At 53.1% G+C, this 19,634-nt stretch overlaps 1 protein-coding gene across 2 annotated transcripts in view; it reads right to left on the bottom strand.

The window, feature by feature from the left end:
- Positions 1 to 6,611: 6,611 nt before the first annotated feature.
- Positions 6,612 to 19,634, bottom strand: part of ABL1 (ABL proto-oncogene 1, non-receptor tyrosine kinase) — a 133,381-nt gene continuing 120,358 nt past the window's right edge. For both annotated transcript variants that reach the window (XM_079927126.1, XM_079927127.1), the window contains exons 6-11: positions 19,101 to 19,278; positions 17,102 to 17,286; positions 14,547 to 14,699; positions 13,259 to 13,348; positions 12,750 to 12,914; positions 6,612 to 10,522 (exon numbers count right to left, since the gene is read on the bottom strand). In XM_079927126.1, the coding sequence (XP_079783252.1) occupies positions 8,811 to 10,522; positions 12,750 to 12,914; positions 13,259 to 13,348; positions 14,547 to 14,699; positions 17,102 to 17,286; positions 19,101 to 19,278 (2,483 nt within the window). In that variant the 3' untranslated portion in view covers positions 6,612 to 8,810. The remainder of the gene's footprint in view (positions 10,523 to 12,749; positions 12,915 to 13,258; positions 13,349 to 14,546; positions 14,700 to 17,101; positions 17,287 to 19,100; positions 19,279 to 19,634) is intronic.

Raw genomic sequence — 19,634 nt, 5'->3', positions numbered from 1 at the left:
AATGGGAATAACCGTGCTTAAAATAAGGTTTATCGTGAAGATAAAGTGCAACCGTGCACGTAGAGGTTTCGCTCACAGCCTGGCACACAGGTGGTGCTCAGCAGGGACTGGCGGCCACTCCTCTCCAGGGGGACGTCTGAGCTAGGCCTGCTTGCGGGAGTAACTCGTTTCCACGTCAGGGAGACATTAGCAGAGCGTCCCGGCTAAACAGCTTAACCAGACCCATTCATTATCAAGTTGAAAACTACGAGGGATTGATGCTATTAATTTTCTAGCCCACGGCTCTGAGATGATATGGCCCAAGAATCAGTAATTATAATACAGGAAGAACGAGCCCAAATTTACTCGGCTCTCCCGGAGCTGTCTGTAAGCCATCCCAGCAGCAGCGGCGTTACAAGTGTTCAGTTGCCAAGGCCGTCAAAGATTGCAGGAGAGGCAGAACCAGCCTAATTGGTGCGCTGGGCTCCTGAGCCTGCTAAGACACCCGACAGGGTGACACTTCCTCTCGCTGCCTGCGAGCGGGGCTTAGCCGAGCCACCAGCTTCCGCCGTTGACGGCCGCCTGGGCCCTGGGACGTGTGCTGTGGCCCAGGAGTGCAGCACGTAACCCTCCCTTCTCTCCCCTGGCCCAGAGGGCGAGCCCTTAGTCGCTGCCCTACCTCCTCTTCCTGCCGCTGGCTGCCTGTTTTCCTGTGCTGGACACAGAAGAGCCCGTGGACGCCGTGGGTAGCATCGGAGGCGAAATATGCTGGGCCGACCTGGCAGGGGGACGCCACTTCCCCTGGGGCTCCCCTGGGTGGCCGAGAGCGCCACACCCACACGCCCTGCTCGTCATGGCCGAGGAGCCACCGACGCTGGGCAGAGCGTGTGCCGGCTTCACGTTGAGGCTCGGGAGGCAGCAGGACGATGGCAGTGAGGCCACCGGCTTCCTTCTGGGTGACGGCGAGAAAGCTGGTGGCCTGTTAGGGACCCGGGCAGAGGAGCTCGACGGCTACAGTAGGGAGGAAGGCGGCTTCAGCTTCCGCTTCGGCCGGGGATGAAGGGGCCACAGCACCCCAGAAAGGGCTCCTCTGCGACCCGCACCGCCCCCCCTGCCGTTTCCATTCCCATCTTCTCCTCGAGCAAGACGCTGAGAAGGTGTAGGTATTCGCATAATGAATTATAACAGGAATTATAATAGCAGTGGGTTTGGTTAGGTGGGTGCTTACTTTTGATTTCCAACTTTGCTGAAGCAAAATTCTGGATGGTGTCAAAAACGAGGTGACCAAAAGCAAGTCCCAGTTAAGAAGAGAACACTGCTGCTGGTGTAGCTCCCTGGCGGACTGTTGTGTTTCAGCCCCGTCCGCTGCGGGGCTGGCTCTGAGCAGTCCCCTGGCCGGGGTGGCATGGAGCCGAGGATGCCTGAGGATGCCGTTGGGCCGTCAACATGAATAGGCAGAACTGGCCGTGCTGGCCCCGAGTTGAAGGTTGGTGGACTGAGCGATTACAGTGGGATAATCAAAGTTTTGACCGCCTCCATCGGGACGTCAGTGGTTGACATCCAAAGTGCAACTGTGAGCGAGCACGTTCCGCTGGGCACAGAGTACGGTTCTGAAAGTTAACAATGGAAAAGAAAAATCTTGTTCTCCATTCCATTAACACAACATCCCCCGGCAGGAAAACCCCATCCCGCTGGTGTTGAGATGCCATTCGGAACCACCTGCCCATCCCCTTCTGACAGCTCCCCTCCTCGGTGGTGCAGCATTTGCCAAGCCAGGAGTCCCGTGGGAGATGAACGAGGAAGGAATACATTTTTGCTGTAGCAAGGTTGCATTTCCAATGTTCAGACTATGAATGTGTTGTATCTTTTGAAATAAAAGTGGTAACAACTGCAAAACTGTAATGGAAAGCCCGCCTGACTCTTGGCTACAGGTCCTCTGTGCCCCAGGAACTTCGCTTTCCTGAGCTGCAAGTGCCTTAACTTTGGGGAGATGGAAATCGTGTTGCATGTACCCACACGCTGCTCCCAGCATCCCCTTAATTGGCAGTTGGTAAAACACCCATGGCCAAAAGTATAGGGAAACACACACAAAGTGCATTTTCCTCTCCCACTAGATTGCTCTCTCCCTGGTTTTCTCTAAGCAGGGAGTATTCTGAAAACAACTTCTCTACCCTGAGGGAAGCCGGCGCTGGGCCTGGAGTGGCAGCAGCCCGGGGCGGGGGGCGGGGCCAGAGCACCTCTTTCAAACGCTGCTGCTTCGGTGTGTCCTGCATCCCATCCCGAGTCAGATCCAGCAGTCTGATGCTGTTCACTCCTAGGCTGGCTTCAACTGCTGAGATGAGAACCTGTATTGATGTTCCCATGGCAACATCTCCCCTCCTCCTTTAGAGCTATTGCTTGCCCCTGGTTCACAACTGAGTAATTTTCCATCGGGCTGTCACAATTAATTGGTAGATTTTTATTAGCCTTTTAGAACCACAGCAGGCAGGGCCCAGCTTGGCACCTTGGAGCATTTCACAGTGTTCTCCATTCTATTAGAGACTTTTTTCCCCAGTAGCAGCTCTCAGTCCTCGACAGCCAGAAAGCCACTTCATTAAGGGGTGACGGGTCTGAGCCACACAAGAGGCGGGCTGACTGGGGAGCAGTAATGGGCTGGAGAGACGGGACGGGAACACAGGAGTCAGAACATCACCTTATGCTGAGGCGAGCCGCCTTCTCCTGGGGCTCCTCCCTGCTCCCCCCCTCCGATGCCTTGGTATACGGGCCCTGGGGCTCAGGGCCACTGTGACAGGGGCCAGACGGTGACACTGAGTCTGGGAGGCACATCATACTCTTTGTCCTCTGCCACTGTCGAGAAAGGGATGATCCAGGATGCCTCCTGCCAACGTGACAGACAGGGGTGGGTCTTTGTCTGTTGGTGAAAGAGGCAAACAGCCCTCCAGCCACGGAAGGCAAATCTCAAGAAAACGAGGCCCAGGGTGTCCATAAAGGACAGCCCTGGTGCTGAGACTGTGCACTACAGGGTGGCCGGATGAAGGAAGTACGGTCCCAGCTCAGGCTCTGAGCCAAGCATGTGCTCATTTCCACTCTGTTAAGGGCGGTGCGGGGGCAGCAACCTGGATTACCCCACCCCTTAGCTCATTTATACACACAAAGAAGCCAGAGAACGTGCTCACGAAAGACCAGGTGAAACAGAACAGACCAGAGGCCAAGGGCAGAGGGACGCCCTGTGGCAAGGTCCCCTGGCTGACGTTCTCTTGCCGACTTCTACTCTTAGGACAAAAGGAGCCGCCCCTGTGGTCACTAATTGTGAGAACTCGGAGGTCACCAAGGTGGAGACACTCCTGCATGTGTTTACAGCCACTCTGGGTATACACGGGCTGGTTTTTAATTTAGTAGGATTAGATTAACCTTGATGGAGAAATCTGAGATAAAGCGGGGAGGGGGAGAGCCTTCAAAGCAGAGGATATCCTGTCATTAGTCTTTCATCATTGAACAGAAATCAGCAACAAAGCTGTTCTTTCCAGTTGCTTGTATATTTGAGCTCAATAACCCTGGAAGTCAGAGCAATCAAACTGCTGAGGGCATTGATCTGTTAGATCCACTCCCACTACATTTGGCTAAATTTCCTCTTTACCCCCGCCCCCCCCCACAGCCCTCTCCACCCTACTGGCTCTGTCAAGGTTTGGGGGCCTCTCGTGCCACCCCACACCCTCGCTCTCTTCTCGGTGGGGAAATTTCCTCCCCAGATTAGTGAAGGTGAGGCTCTTCGGAAAATACTTCTTTTGGAAGCGGGGAGATGAAGCTCCCCGGGGCCGCCAGGTCCGCTCCACCTGGCGTGGCAGTGCTCTCTCCTCCAGCCCAGGCACCCGAGAGCTCTTTGCATTTGCCCATTTTATACATTCAAGGCACAAAAAAGGCTTCATCTTGGTGTGTAGATCTCAAGGTATTTAGCTATTAAAACGGACGGGGAATATTTGTCTATGTTTTCTTGTATGTTTGAAATGTTAATAAAAATGTCTAAGAAAAAAAGAGATTCACGTGGCCAGCCAGCCATCAGGGCACTGCTGTAGTAAACAAGAGGCCACCTCGTCCTAACTTGGTGCTGGTGCCCAAGATGCTGCATGACACACTCCACTGGAGACCCCGACCCAGGCAAGGGGCTTTCACCCTCCAGGCAGGGAGCTGGGGCCCCGCCCAAGATGGTGGGCGACAAGGAAGGAGGGCAGACATGGGCAGGGGATACGGTGGTTGGGCAGTCTTATCCCACCTGATGTCTTCTGTACCGAGATGACATTTAGAAATCGATCCCCCAGAACACTCAGTTGGGGAACCCTGTCTATTAAATATCCCCGACACCCAAAAAGCTGGGCTAGCTGTAATTCTGAATTCTTCTCTTCCATGATGAAGGGAGGAGCCTGGCCCTGGAGCCCAGGTCTCTGCTAGTCATGCTGGGGCCATCTGGACCATCGACAAATTCGTCTGGCACAGCAGATGTTAAGCTGGCACGTGCTGTGTGACCTCGGGCAAGTTGCTTCACATCTCTGAAGCCAGCTTTCTCACCCATTAAATGAAGACAGTGACAGAACCTCCCTCATTTAAACAAAAAAAAAGGTGTGGGTGTTCCACGTAGTAATGCAGAGCGCGTCTATAATATCTAAAAGCACTCACGTGTGAGCTGTAATGCTAAGAAAACTTTCATCGCAATATAACACACATCCGGAACGTGCCCCAATTCTAAGTGTCGTCTGATGAGTTTTCACCCAGTGACACACCCTTTAGCCAGCACCACCCAGACTAAGCAAGAGGACATCGCCTGCCCCCAGAGCTCCCTTGTGCCCCGACCAGGCACGAGCCTCCTTCCCGCACCCCGATCACCCGCCCCCTGACTTCTACACCAGACTACATGCCCGTTGAAGTACATGGGAGCTGACGCATCACCATGTCGCCTGGCGGCTGCCCGGCATGACACACCATGGAGTGGGGCGAGTTTGTCCCACCCCACTGCTCCCCGACATTCCATGGAGTGAACACCCCGCACGTACCTATCCTCCCTGCTCTTCATGACCTTGGGTTGTTTCCCGTTTGGGGTTCTTCAATGTTTGGGGTTCTTTTTTGTTATGTGTATATATATTTTAACATCTTTATTGGAGTATGATCGCTTTACAATGGTGTGTTAGTTTCTGCTTTTTAACAAAGTGACTCAGCTGTACGTATACATATATCCCCGTATCTCCTCCCTCTCGAGTCTCCCTCCCACCCTCCCTATCCCACCCCTCTAGGTGGTCACAGAGCACCGAGCCGATCTCCCTGTGCTATGCGGCTGCTACCCACTAGCTAGCTATTTCACATTCGGCAGTCAGAAAGAGCAAGTGTTTTGTTTTTAACACTCTGACACTCGAGGCTTGTATTTTGCGGTAGCGCCAACAGCGGCAGCCCGCCTGCGGGGGGCGGGGCCCTCGGGTACTCACTCCTCGGTTCTGCACCTTGAGGGCGGGACTCAGAATCCTCTGAACACCTTCGTGTGCGCACACGGGTGCGTCTTCCTGGGGCTAAATCCGCGGTCCTCATTTGGTCCTCAAGGGTTTCTCTGACCTAAAAACAGGTTAAGGACCGCTGTCCTAGAATGGCTAGACCCAAGAAAGTTTCTTGGGCTCGGGTGACGTTCATGGAAGATTCTCACTTTGGAGAAGAGTCTTCTAAGACCCTTATTTCACACCGGCACAGCCGCCACGTGGCTAGCGTGTACACGAGGCTGCGTCCCGGCCTCACCACGTGTGAGCTGTGGCTGGACAGGTAAACGCCAGTCACAGAGCGTGGGGAAAACGGGACAACGCACCCTGCCTGAGAGGCTGCTGTGAGGATTCCGTGAAGGGTCCACGTCAGTGTGGCTGTCCACACAATCGCTCTACGCCCGCTTTCAGATTGAGAGCTGTCACTCAAGGGAAGAGCGCGTTGCCTGTGGAAAAGCCCTGGACCCGGGAGGTCTGGTGTCAAGTGATGGTTCAGCCACTAACAGACTCTGCGGCCTGGGCCTGGGTCCTGCCTCTGTGAGACGAGGGAAGAAATGGGTCCCGGGGGCCGTCTGCAGCTCCGGCTCGAGCGCGCCGCCTGACGTGCAGCACAGCCCGCTGCCGAGGTCTCCGGGGAAGAGGCTTCACGGAACCGTGTTCTTCAACGTGCTTTGGTGGACAGGATCTGTATCCTCTGACAAGGCTGCTGGCTTAATAAGTACCATCAGAGGGTGCTACTCACTCCCCCCGACTTCCACTTTCCAAGCTGCCAGCTGGCGTTAAATGGAGACCAAGACGAGGACTCGTCAGCACCCTCCTCGACAGTCCCCTTGGGAGAGGTCACAGCCCGGCCCGGGCCAGCACACCCTTTTCTTCCTCATCCACACAAAGAAATAAGGTGCCCGGTGTGTGGAACACAAGCGAGGGGCGCTCTGGGGACTGATGACAGTAGCTGAAAGTGAGCTCAAATGTAAAGAGAAAGAATGCACTTGGGGAGGGATTAACCCTTTCAGGCCAGAGAGAGATCCAGGACGTGACCTCCTTCCCCCATTTCAGTGACACCGTGACGGCCTGACAGGTGGCACAGCCCACTCTCAGTGCCGCCGCCAAGAGCCAGGCTGCTGGCAGGTAGGTGTCAAGGGCACAGGAAGGGCCTGAGATGAGGACAGGCTTGTGAAACGGCTGACGCGGGACCGTTCTATTCTGTAAGACCCAACACGGAGACCCCGGCCCCTTCGGGAAAGCCTGACTCCTTCCCTGCCCACACGCACGCCACGGCTCTGAACAACAGGGAGGAACTGCAGACCAAAGCAACCTGCCCACGTGCTAGTGTTGTAAACATTTATTTAAAAAATACTACGGAGGAGAGACGTGGATTCAAAAAACAGAGTCACATACAGAAACAAAATGTATTGGACTGAAAAAAAAAAAAAAAAGACACCATAGGCATTCCGGAAGGGAGGACGGTGGAAAACTATTTACACATCATTTATAAAAGAGCAAGTCTATAAAAAGAGTGTAATACCAAAGTATAAATGCAAAATATAGTGGCACATCATGTGAACAGGAAGAGACCAGTACCTCACAGAAACAGGCAGCGGAGGGAACCTGGGTGGGCTTTGTTCTGCTTTGTCTGCAAGGCCACTGGCGGTGCCCTGGCGCCTCCCTCGGTCTGTGTAGCACAGCAGTCTGGGGGGCAAAGAGGTGACGTGCTGTGAAAACAGCGTAAAACGACTCAGAGGACACCACCTCTACCAGAGAAATAAAATACAAATTTAGGTGATGAGCGTAAAAATCGGGCCTGTGCAGGTCACGGGCCCTAGGAGCCCTGGGGAGCGGAAGGTGGTTTCCTCCTGGTTTCTCCAGGGGGCGCTCCTGAGCGCGCCGAGGCCCAGACAGGTGCCCGTCGGCCTGCTCTTCAGCAGCCGCTCTAGGTCAAGGTCAAGGACACTGGGCTCCTCCCGCCCTACGAGCCTGGTCCTGGACAGCCTGGGGGAGATTACGCTGCTCTCTGAGACCCTTTCTGGGGGTTCATTTGTTTGTGATTTTCTTCATCCCTGATGAGCCCAACCGAAACATTAAGTGTTGCTCGTGGTAATTAAATAAGACATGTGCCCGTCAGGGTGCAGCCAGCGCTGGCTGGGCTTCGGTGCTCCAGTCCCTTTCCTCCTCTGCGTGCACTGGCGCCCAATGGCAGCTCCTTCTGGATCGGAGGCAGCTGTGCTGAGGGCCGAGTTCTGAAAGGCTTCAAGAACTCCAGAAAGCTGAAGACTGGCTTGTCACCAGGGAAAGAGCCCTGCAAGCATCTACTTTGCCTTAGAGGAGGACAACAGAGCGGAAAGAGGTCAATCGGAAAGCGAGAGCAAGCGCCTCTCCAGGGCACCTGGAGATTCGGAAGGAAGGTAACCCTGCGCTCACCGCAGACCGGCCCAGCCCTGGGCTATCTCAGCAGCAGCTGCTCACCCACCGCCGCCCCTCCCGCCTCTGGAGCCCCCCTACGCTGACCAGCGACCCTGCTACCCTGAAGACTCAAGCTTTCTATCCAGGATTAGCGTGCATGTCACAAGAGAGCCGGGAACTGGGCTCTAAGGACACGGGGAGAGTGGGTGACAAGGGGCCTCTCCCACACCACGGGCCTCCTCGGCTTCCCCACCTGTCCCGGGACCCGGAGGCTGGTTGGTTTTAGCACCCTGTTTTACCCCCCAAATCAAGAGCTGTCCTTCACGTGAGGAAATGGTGAGGGCACCAGCCCGCGGCAGCAGTGGAGGGGAGGGTGGCCAGCTGGTAGCACTTCCCAAGATGCAGTTCTGCAAACGTGTCTTCGGCACAGGAGGCACGAGGAAGGTGAGTGCACAACCTCTCTGCGCAGGGTGAGTGGAGGCGACCGTTCCCAAGGCCTTGGTGACACAGCTCCCACGCAGGGTACTCGTTCTTGGGGTGAAATGGAGGCGAAGGCATAGCCAGGGGAGGTCCTCCAGAAAGATGAAAAGGAAGTGCTCATCCGCCTTCCCACCTGCCCCCAAGAGCTCAGTTTTGAAGCACGATGTGGGAAAGACGCTGGCGTGCAGTCCACAGAGCAGGAACTCCACAGATAGAACTCGGACAGATGGCTCAGGGAGCCCGGGCTGAGGAGAAGGCAAGCGCAGGAGAACGGCGGGGCCAGGACGTAGGTAGTAGGGCTGCACTCCACGGCGGCCTCGGCCCTGCCCAGCGCAGAGCTCCTGGGCCAAGGTCCCAGCTCGCCGGTCCCGTCTCAGCCACCGTCACGGGCACGGGGGGAGCCCTCACGCGCTGCAGGCTCCCGACGCCCGGCTTCTGCTACCTCTGCACGATGTCACTGATCTCTTTCACGGAGCTGAGGAGTTTGCTGAAGTCCTGGGTGGCCGCCGGGCCGCTCCCTGCCGTCGCCGGGCAGATCTGAAGCTCCCGAAGATTGTTCTCCAGTTTGTTGATGGCCTCGCGGAAGGCGAATTTGTTCCTCATTTGCTGGATGGAGTCCACGTAGCTCACGCAGAACGTGTAGAGGTTTTTGCCGGCTTCCAGCACGGCGCTGTGGCTGGCCATCTGCTCAGAGTTCTTGGAGACGGCCAGGCACAGGGCCTCGGCGCCGCCCAGGACCACGCCCCTGGTGATGGTGCCACTGGCAATCCGCTCCGGAGGCTGGCGGGTTTTCCGAAGAGACACGCGGGTCGATATGAGAGGGATGAAGGCGGTGGAGGACGGCTGGTCCCCTGCCAGGGCAGAGGATGCTGACGGCAGCGCGGAGGGAGCAGGGGCTGGGCTGGTCGGGGTCCCCGCGGGCTTGGCGGACGACTGGGGCTTTGGCATGGACGGGAGCGCGGGCTTTTTGACGCCCTCTCCCAGCTGGCTGGGTTTGGCAGCGTCACTGTTCACGGCATCCACAACCAGAGCCATGGGTTTTGCTTTCCCACTGGCACCCATCTCCCCGGCTGCTTCCTGGCTCGGGCTCTGGGAGGCCTTCCCGGCTTTCCCCACGGAGGCTGGAGGAGGGGGCGGCGGGGCAGGTTTGAGCTTGGACAATTTCCCCTTGTCTCTCCCTGGGGACTCGGAGGAGGCCTTGTGCCTCCTCACTCTGGACTCCTCGGCAGGGGCCTTGCTGGTCCCTCCAGAAGCACCCGGCCCCGCCCTGCCGGTGGGGGGCACCGGCTCAGCAGGCGTCCCCAAGGCACTGGACTTCCCAGCCTCGTCCTTGTGGGGAAGGCTGGAGGAAGGCGCGACCACAACCTGCCTACGGAGGAGTTTTGGGGTCAGGCTGGGAGGGCTGGAGCCCGGGCTGGACTCGGCCGTGTCTTTGAAGACCTCGTCGGCCACTTCCTCGGTCTTCTTCACCAGCCTGGGTGGGGGAGTGCCTGTGCCTCTGGTCACCTGGTCAGACCTGTTCTCACTTGCCCGCTTCCGGGGCAGAGCTGGCTTCTCACTCTTGTGCCCTCCAAACGTGGATGAGTCAAACTGTCTTCCCGTGGACTGCAGATCCCGAGGCAGCGTGACCGAGCGCCACTCGGTGTCCTTGGCCCCGTGGGGCACGCAGGAGGCGGAGCAGGAGCGCAGGAAGCGCTTGCTGGAGCTGCCGCCGCTCTCCTCCTCGCCGGCCGCCAAGCGGCTGCTGGTCAGCGTGCTGGACTTTTTCCACAGGTGGGGAGACCGGAAGCCTGCACCCCCCGACTCCCGGAAGGCTCCATTGGGGACGCCGGCCCCGCTGCTGGGCTTCAGGGACTTGGCTGGCTCGGCTGTGTCCGCGGGCGCGAGCGCCAGCGCCCCGTTGCTGATGTCTCGGCCTTCTTCCTCCGGGGCCCCCTTACGCTCCGGCTGGCCGTCCATCTCCCGGAAGGAGCTGCTGCGTTTGGGAGGGGTTGGGGCTGTTTTCTTCTTCTTCTTGATCAAGGCACTGAACAAGTTGGTCTTCTTGTCTTTGGGGAGGAGGCGCTCGTCTTCGTTTAGGCCGCCATCCTGAGGACCGCGTTCTTTTCGCGGGAGCAATGGAGACACGGCGGGCTCGTGGTCCAGAGGATCTGAAACACATGGGGAAGAGTTTAGTGACTCCAGGCCAAAGGCGACTGAGCGAGCAGGGAACCCGCCTGGATCGGCCGGCCTGTTCCTACAGGGCAGCCAGGGGTCCGGGCACTGGGCTCTGACAGGCCTGCGTGCGCTCCCGCTGCCAGCCACCGGGGCGAGTTAGTTCTCTCTGCTCATCCCCGGCTTTCCCATCTATAACACGGAGGACATTAAACCTATCCACAGCGCTGCTGTGAGGACGTAATGCGGTAACGAACGTGGAGCAACCACAGCTCTTGGCACGAAATTTCTCAGTGACTGTTGTCACTGTTGTTGGTATTATTATTAGGAAAAGCTTAGGTCTCTCTCCTTGAAGACAGCACAGCAAAAAGCGGGGACACCCCCAGTCCCCTCATCTCTTTGCTGGTTTCCTTTAAAGTAGCAGAGTCCCCTCAACACCACTATCTGGAGAGTAAAAAGCACGACAAGGCCAAGCCCAGGGTCAGAACCTGTGCCTCTCGGACCAGTCAGCCGCTTGAGGCTCCCACGAGGACGGTCAGGAGGGAAGGGGCCACGTACCACACGGTGCAGCGACAATGGGCCATTATGCTTGGGAAACAAGATGGGTGACCTTTTAAAATTTTTAAATGGTCATTCTTTAAATATGAATAATAGCTCCTAAGAAATCTTTCTGCTGTTGCCAAGCTCCCCGCGAGTGAATGACAGAACTCTCCCTCCGAGGGCGGCTGCGAGCACGGTTGCCGTCAGCGCCCTGGAACTCAAAGCTGAGGAAGCGGGGGCCTTTGTGAGAACACCAGGCGGCACACAGGGCTTCCGAATCAGGGGAAGCCAAGGACCTCCCCAAACCCTCATCCAGCGGAAGAAGGTGAAGAAAGTGAAACTCTAATGAATTATGCACAGCTCTATTTCAGGGCTTAACAGCTAATTGACACTCCTGGCTCACCATGAGATTACGTATCAAAATACCCGTCAGATGAATACTGATGGGCATAAATGAACACAATTGCTTATCAGTGGGCTTTTATAAGCTGCAAGTTTTCATAGCAGCCTCTCCTCCCCACACCGTTCCACGACCTGAAATCAGGGCCACTAACAGGAGGACGTGGGGTCCAGATTCTGCATAGTCTACATGCCATCAAAGCGGGGTGAGCTAGGTGAGCTAGACGGTCTGAGGGCGCGCCAAGAACGCACTGGAATTTAGGTTCATTTCTTATGTAAGCCTTTCAAGCGTACACTTTTGCTATATTTTATAGGATACATGTCTGTGCAGTAGTACACACACATACCTATGTATAAGACCTGCACACTCAACGGTTTTTTTTTAACATCTTTATTGGGGTATAATTGCTTTACAATGGTGTGTTAGTTTCTGCTTTATAACGAAGTGAATCAGTTATACATACGTCCCCATCTCTCTTCCCTCTTGTGTCTCCCTCCCTCCCATCCTCAACTTTTTAAAATTAATATGGGTACATGATGAAAAAAATTGGGAATCATGGGGTCCACAGATTCCGGCTTTGTCCTGCCCCTTCCCATTCACCCAGCGTGTGGCCCATCAGAGCATCACCCAGATGCTGGGCCTGCCTCAGACACCTCCTTTCAGGTGGTCTGCTGTAGAACCGAGGCTTCTGTATCTTTTCTTTTTCTTTTTTTTTTGTTGGGGGAACTGCTAAGTCAGAACAGTCTCGCTTAGAGTCAAGCCCGGCACATGGGAAGCACTGGATCAGTGTTTGCTAATGTGACCCCCGATAGCACCTTTAGAGCCCTTTTTCACCACTCCCACCGCCCTCGCTAGTCTAGGGAAGAGCCCACGAGGGGACACCAGCTCTCCAGCTCTCCGCAGGTGTCTCCTGGCTCCGTGGGTGCCAGTGAGTGTCTCGTCTCAGCGCTTTCACAACGAGCTGCTCTGCGTTTGGTTCAATATTTTATCATTGCTGTATCTGCCGCAAGAGCAAGCACAAACGCTGCGAGTGATACACGAAAAGGTGGGTTTGTTCTCAGTAGGTTTCATGAGCACCACTGCCTACGCCAAGGGCTCCTGAATGACGGGGCAGGGGCTTGCTGCAGGAAAAGGAGAACCTTCCTCTTTTCGAAGCTGGACCACTAACACGGGGTTTGCCTGTCTTTCTGCGCAGTTTCCACTCACTGCTTCCCATCTGCCTGCACTGGCCCTGAGGGCCGACTCCCCCAGGCCTCAGGCGGGTGCGGGTGGTGAGGACGTACCAGTCTCTCCTGGGCCCTTGGAGTGGGGCGTCTCGGGCACGTCGGGGGCGTCTTTGTGTTCGGCAGCTCTCCTGGAGGTTCTCGTCTTGGTGGGCAGCTCTGGGGCCTGCAGCAGAGTACCTGCAACCCCTCGCATGCCTTTCTTCCCCAATTCCTTTTCCACTTCTAAGAACCACCAAAAAAATCAACAACAAAACCAGCAGTCATCAGTAACGACGTCATTTTGGTATGTTGGTTTTCTTTTTCTTTTTAAGACAAGAGTAGTCATCTATACACAGTTACAGAAAAGAGATACACATCCTGAGGAAACAGTACTTGAGTAGTTTTCAGAACCCTGGCTGCAAGAGACAGAGGGCCACCCCCCGCCCAGCCTTCTGGTCTCAGGTAAGCTGCTGGCCCATGCACTCTAGCAGGAAGTGGACTGAAGGACTGGGCTGGGTCCCACACGGCCGTCCCTCCCATCCCAACCTCTCTCCCCACTGCAGGCACCCTAAGGACCAGCACTTTACCATCTGATATGCTGGATTCCTGGAACATTGTTTCAAAGGCTTGGTGGATTTCAGCGAAGGAGGGCCGGTCAGAGGGGTTCCACTGCCAACCTGGACAGATGAGAACCAAGTCAGACTACCCATGAGGCCTTGCTAACAAGCAGGGGATGAGAAGTTCTCAAGGAAAAGTCTGGAAATTAAAGCAGCATTCCAATCCTGCTAACCATCTTTTGCTATGACAAGTTAAAGTGACAAATGCCATTGTGCCCTGTTGCAGACATTAAGCATTTGGGAAGACTTTAGATACTGGCAGGAATATGGATTATAAAAACCCAGGGATACGCTGACAGCAACAACTACACTTACAAATATATTCTTCCCAACCTGCCTCCAGCAAATGCAGAAAATTACTCAACCAAGCAGCCTGCTTCCTATCTCACCCTTACGTCATGGTTATCGAAGTCCGAATTCCTCATCAGTAAAGACGTGCTAATTAAAACAAGTTGAAAATGAGGATTAAGGACTGACTGATAAGCCCAGTGTAGGTGAGGACGTAGGGTCCCTCTCACATGTTTCTGGTGAGAATATAAATTCATATAAACTTTTGGGGAAAACAATTTGAGAAAATCTATCAAAACTTAAAATGCACACGGCTCTGAACCAACAGTTCAACTTCCCTAAGTACTAGCATAACGCACAGAGGTATGTGTGTGTGAGGGCGCTGGTTCCTGTCTTGTTCATAACGGCAAAAGACAAACAAATGTCCATCAAAAGAGGACTGGATGAATGAATAAATCATGTAATAGATGCCAGGCAGCTACACAAGGAAAGACACGAGGCGAGAAAGTGGGAGAGAGAGCGAGAGAAAGAAAGAGCACAAGCTCTGAATTACGGACACGGAAAGACACGCCTGTTACACTGCTAAGTGCAAAAAACAAAAAGTTGAGGGAATAAATTTTTATACATATATATAAAAACACGAGTGGATAAAAGTCACCCGGAATATTTGCCTACTATACCAGAAATCTGCATTTATTAATAAGAAACCCAGGTTTGGTATCTATCAATCTCATTTTTGCATTAAAAACAAAAAACACTCACACATAAAATACTATGGGTAAATAAAGGCACACTGAAAAAGTGAAAAAAAAAAACAGGTAGCAAACTGTTACATTAGTTGCTTCTGAAGAAGGGGAATGAAGAGAGGAAATGGAATACTTCGATTTTTTTTACTTTACATATATCCTCCTGCCCTGGGTATATGTAAAGTGCCCACAGAGACTTCTAGAACTGGCGGGGGAAGGCTCACATGCTCGCATGAGTTCGTAGACCTTCTCTGGGCAGCCTTCCGGGCGCTCCATGCGGTAGTCTTTCTCTAGGAGTTCATACACCTGGGACAAGTCAATTCCTGGGTAAGGTGACATGCCGTAGGTAGCAATTTCCCAAAGCAAGACTCCAAACGCTAAAAGAAAAAAGAAACAGCAGGATCGTTCGAGATGTGTAAGATTTAACTACACTGCATTTAAAACTGGTGAACTGTGCAGCAGACATCAGAAGTTACACCCTCAGAAGCAGGTCAGACACTGACATTCTACCCGGCTCTTAATTACCAACAGCCCCGGATAGAACAGCTCAGAAAGAGGCTTTCCGTTTACTCACTCCCACCGACTAAAACAGAAGGAGAGAAGAGGCCTGGGTTGCTCAGCCGCTCCAGGGTCTTTTAGGGAGCCTAGTCATCTTGTTGGGAGATGTGGTGGAAGGAACGTAGGACTGGAATTGAGGAGGCCATGACTACTCATGGCTCTGTGAGCAACTAGTCATGTGCCTAAGACAGGCCACCTCTCCTTTCTGGGTACATGAGATTATCTCTAAGGGCCCTTCCAACTCCAAAAATTTCATTAAAATCTTACAGAATCGTTGAAATTCCAGGTCCCATTTAGGAACCAGAACTCCTTGGAGAAACAGGTGATTCAGGTCTGGGGCAGAGAATGAACCTGGAATATTTTATCATTCCAGATAGCAGAGATGCTATAGAAGACTACAGGGTTTTGTCAAAAGGACCAGGAACAATTTGAAGTCCCCACTGGCCAAAGATGAGACAATCTGAACGTCAATTTAAAAAACAACTGCAGTGGATTAATCAATAATATACTCAAATATATTTAAATCCAAGAGCTTATAATAATATCACAAAAGAAAAACAACAAAAACCTGGTCACCGTTGGAGGGTATTAAGAAACCAATTTGTTATTGTGGAAACCGGTAAATAATGGCAAGGAAGCAAACATTTATCCTATCTTTCCTGTATGAACTGTACCTCTACTATAGCCAAACAGTAGGGGAGAAGAAGTTTCTTCTTATAGAAGTATTGAGCTAATGATAAATGCATAAGGAATGAGAATTATCATTTGGCAACCCCTAATAAATCAGCGGATCTAGACAAAGAGATAAAACTAAGAATTATGGGCCTACTGATGAAAATGTACACCCCTTCCTATGAAGTACTCTTACTAAAAGAAAAACAAGTCAAACTCGAATGTGATCAAGCTGTCTCGATCCCAATACCCATTATCTAGGGAGAGTGAAGACTGAAGAACATGATGGATCTCACCACAGGGGTACGGTGAGCAGAATCCAGAGTGTGGGAGACTTTAAAGGACAAATGACGGGATTTCTTCAACAAATAACTAGCAAGGGATGCAGAGGGATAAAGAAGGAATTTACACTGCACAGGAGACCTAAGGGCCACTGTCGACTAATAGCACTGTGAGATTCCTATTTCCATCCCAATTTAAACATACTGTTTAAAAAAAAAAAAAAAAAAAGGGCTTCCCTGGTGGCACAGCGGTTGAGAATCTGCCTGCCAATGCAGGGGACACGGGTTCGAGCCCTGGTCTGGGGAGATCCCACACGCCACGGAGCAACTAGGCCCGTGAGCCACAACTACTGAGCCTACGCATCTGGAGCCTGTGCTCCCAACAAGAGAGGCCGCGACAGTGAGAGGCCCGCGCACCGCGATGAAGAGTGGCCCCCGCTCACCGCAGCTAGAGAAAGCCCTCGCACAGAAACGAAGACCCAACACAGCCAAAAATAAATAAATTAATTTTTAAAAAAAAGAAAAAAAGCATGACTTTCGTGATTTCATTGGAAATTTGAACACTGACTAGATATTTGATAATATTCAGAAATGAATCTCAACTTGTGGTTATACAAATAAAAACGTCATCTTTAAGAGACTTATATGAAATATTCATGGACAAGATATTATGCTGTCTGGGATCTGCTTTGAAATAACAAGGGTCGGGGGTGGTGGGCAGGTGTACAGGATGAGAGGCACCACGAGGCGATGACAGCAAAGCTGGGTGATGGGTGCCTGGGGCGCATTAGGTAACTCTGTCTTCTTTAGTGTATGCTTACAATTGGCACAATAAAAAGTTCTTTTCAAAAAAGTAAAAATAAAATACTGTCACACGGGGCTTCAGAGGGTAATATTCTACTTGAATCCCAAACCAAACTATACAGCATTCTCTCCACAGAGGAAGACTCTGGGTGCCTGCAGGGTGGGCCGGCTGCCCCTGCAAACCTAGGCAGCAAACTAAGAGCGAAGACATAAAGAGGGTGAGTGGGGGAAAAAAAGCTAATCTGAATTATTTTGGAAGAAAAAAGCTCACTTTTACTTCATTTTGGACAGAAAACAAGGGAGAAAAGACTTTAAAATGAAAAAGAAGTAAGGAAGAGAATTAAGTAGTGAAAAAGAAATGAAAGAGCAAGAAAGAGGAAGTGAAAAAGCAAGGAGAGAAAGAAAAACAGGGAAACAGCCCCACCCTGCACGGGCGAGGGCGAAACCGGAGCAGCAGCCCTTACCCCAGACATCCGACTTGATGGAGAACTTGTTGTAGGCCAGGCTTTCGGGTGCCGTCCACTTGATCGGGAACTTGGCCCCGGCGTGGGCTGTGTAGGTGTCCCCTGTCATTAACCTGCTCAGGCCGAAATCAGCCACCTTCACCAAGTGGTTTTCCCCTACCAGGCAGTTTCGGGCAGCAAGATCTCTGGGAAAGGAAAAAGTTAATCTGTGAGGGTTTCCGGCTAGCTTTCCAGCTTCACAAGTCCACCACTGTTGTCTATAAAGATGCAATACCAACAATGGGAAAATGGAGTCCGGGCCCCCTGGGGAGCAGCGCCCGTCCCTCAACACCCACCGCGCTCCCACGCGCAGAGGGTGGCACAGGGAGCAGCCTCCCTGGCCCCGTGACCTGGAGCAAGTTAATCACCCTCGGATTCAGTTATGCCATAAAACGAAGGCGATAATGACGGCGCTTACTTCTTAGGGTGGCTGTGGGCGGTAGTGAATTAACAGGTAAAGTACTTCGAATGATGCCTGGAGAACTGTGTCACCTAAGCGTCTGTTCAGTTATTATTGCTCCGTGCCAGGCACGGGGCACAAACGCATAGGCCAGGCCTCGATCTCGAGAAACTTAAATCAGACTGAGCCTCGTTTGTCCTATTCAGACTTGATAGGACAAAATTTTAAAAAAGCCCACGCCATCCTTTACCCAAATGTTATTTCCCACTGTCCTATTTCTTCCTGATGCTTATCCAAATGTGTCCTATAAATTCTCCCCTGTGTAATCAGCTTCCTCTCGCCTCCTGACTCTCCCTGGGAAGTAGGAGTCTAATCTTTGGTTCACGGACATTAACCATGAAATCGCAAGGCAAACTGGAATGAGGGATGAGAAGACGCACCAGCTTAACGCGATGGCGGCGTAAGATAGCCTGATCATCAGCGATCAGAGGGGAAGGAAATACAGGAGAGTTGGGCCTAATAGGATTTTGGTAAAGCACTTTAAGTTTGCTTGAACGAAGAGAGAACAAACCTAGCCGTGCAAGGCAAACCAGGAGTCAAGATATCTCAGTCTGCAGCCTCAGAGGGTTCACTTTCTTGAGTGACAGGAGCATCTGAAGGAGGCTCTCGTGGAGCAGAGAAAATCCGTCTTATGAGGAACCGCCAGCATTTCACACATGCTACCCTCACTCCCCACTAGGAAGTCTCATGTACAGGTTTCATACTTGAGTTAATTGGGTAGGAAAGGTCACCACGGTGGCGGGGAGAACGTCTTGTGTAACAGACTCCGGCAAAGCCCATCAGGCTCTGTCCTGCAGAGGCCGTCACTTTGCTAGGACGCCATTTCCACCAGCAAAGAATGCAAAGACCACGATAACTGCGGCACACTTGAAGGTCAAAACACTCCAGGCTTTAAAGCAGCAAAGACGCTTAATTCAGAACTACGTATACACAATTCTGACAGTAGAGGAAACGTCCCTGAACCAGGTGACAGCAAGTTAAGCGGAGAATGAAATGATAATAATGAAGAGAAGGAAAACCACGCAGCACAGAAACAAAACCCACGCACGGCTGTTACTGAGCGCTTGTGTAAAAGCAATGCCAACGGCTCCCAGGAAGAGGTCATAACTGATGAACCCCGGCCCTGGAGGAGCAATGAGCGCTCTATTCCAGAGGGAGCCGTGATGATTAGAAGGGGCGCCTTTTATAAACTTCATTCAATATTCCTCTTAGCCCAAAATGGTTCCGAAGTGAAATATTCAATACTTCTCAGGCTGGGGATGAAGCGCTCTGGCGGTCCAGGGGCCAGGCCGGGCTGAATTTAGTCCCGGATGCGCGCCCGAAGCCGGCGGCGTCAGGAACCTGGCGTCTGGCTTTGCTCCAAGGTCCGATGAGCTGCCAGCACTGAAGAGAGAGGCTGAGCCAGAAGACCTCGCGGGCTGGGGCTTTGCGTCGCAGGAGGCCCGCGCCCCACGCGCGCCCCGCAGGCCCGCGGCGGGGGCAGCTTGGCCGGGCTCCTACCTGTGGATGAAGTTCTTCTTCTCCAGGTACTCCATGGCCGACGAGATCTGAGTGGCCATGTACAGCAGCACCACGGCGTTCACCTCTTGCCGGTTACACTCCCTCAGGTAATCCAGCAGGTTCCCATAGGTCATGAACTCAGTGATTATATAGAACGGGGGCTCCCGGGTGCAGACCCCTGCCAACAAGACAAGGCTTCAGTGTGCTGCCCTGCTCCCGACAGAACGCATGTCACAGAAGACGAGCCCTGAAGAACTAGGCTTCCGAAACGGATTCGGACTCTGCCCCTGCGTCCTGGGCCCAAGTTCTAAGATGGTTCCATGCACTGGTGGGATGAGATTATGTTCCTGTGGGAGGGACGTGGCCCCACTCTTTCCTTCCTCTCAAGCCAATGAACTTCAACAGGAAGAGGCTGCCACTGAGTTCATAAACAAAGGCCGGGCCACATCAGACAAACTCAATCACTGTTAGTTTAACACCCACCGCCCACCCCACCGCCCCCCGGCAATCGGATATGTCTACGTACAGAATCAC

Source organism: Stenella coeruleoalba (assembly GCF_951394435.1).
Source record: "Stenella coeruleoalba genome assembly, chromosome: 7".
NCBI classification, from domain to species: domain Eukaryota; kingdom Metazoa; phylum Chordata; class Mammalia; order Artiodactyla; family Delphinidae; genus Stenella; species Stenella coeruleoalba.
This window is presented reverse-complemented; position numbering and strand designations above follow the sequence as displayed.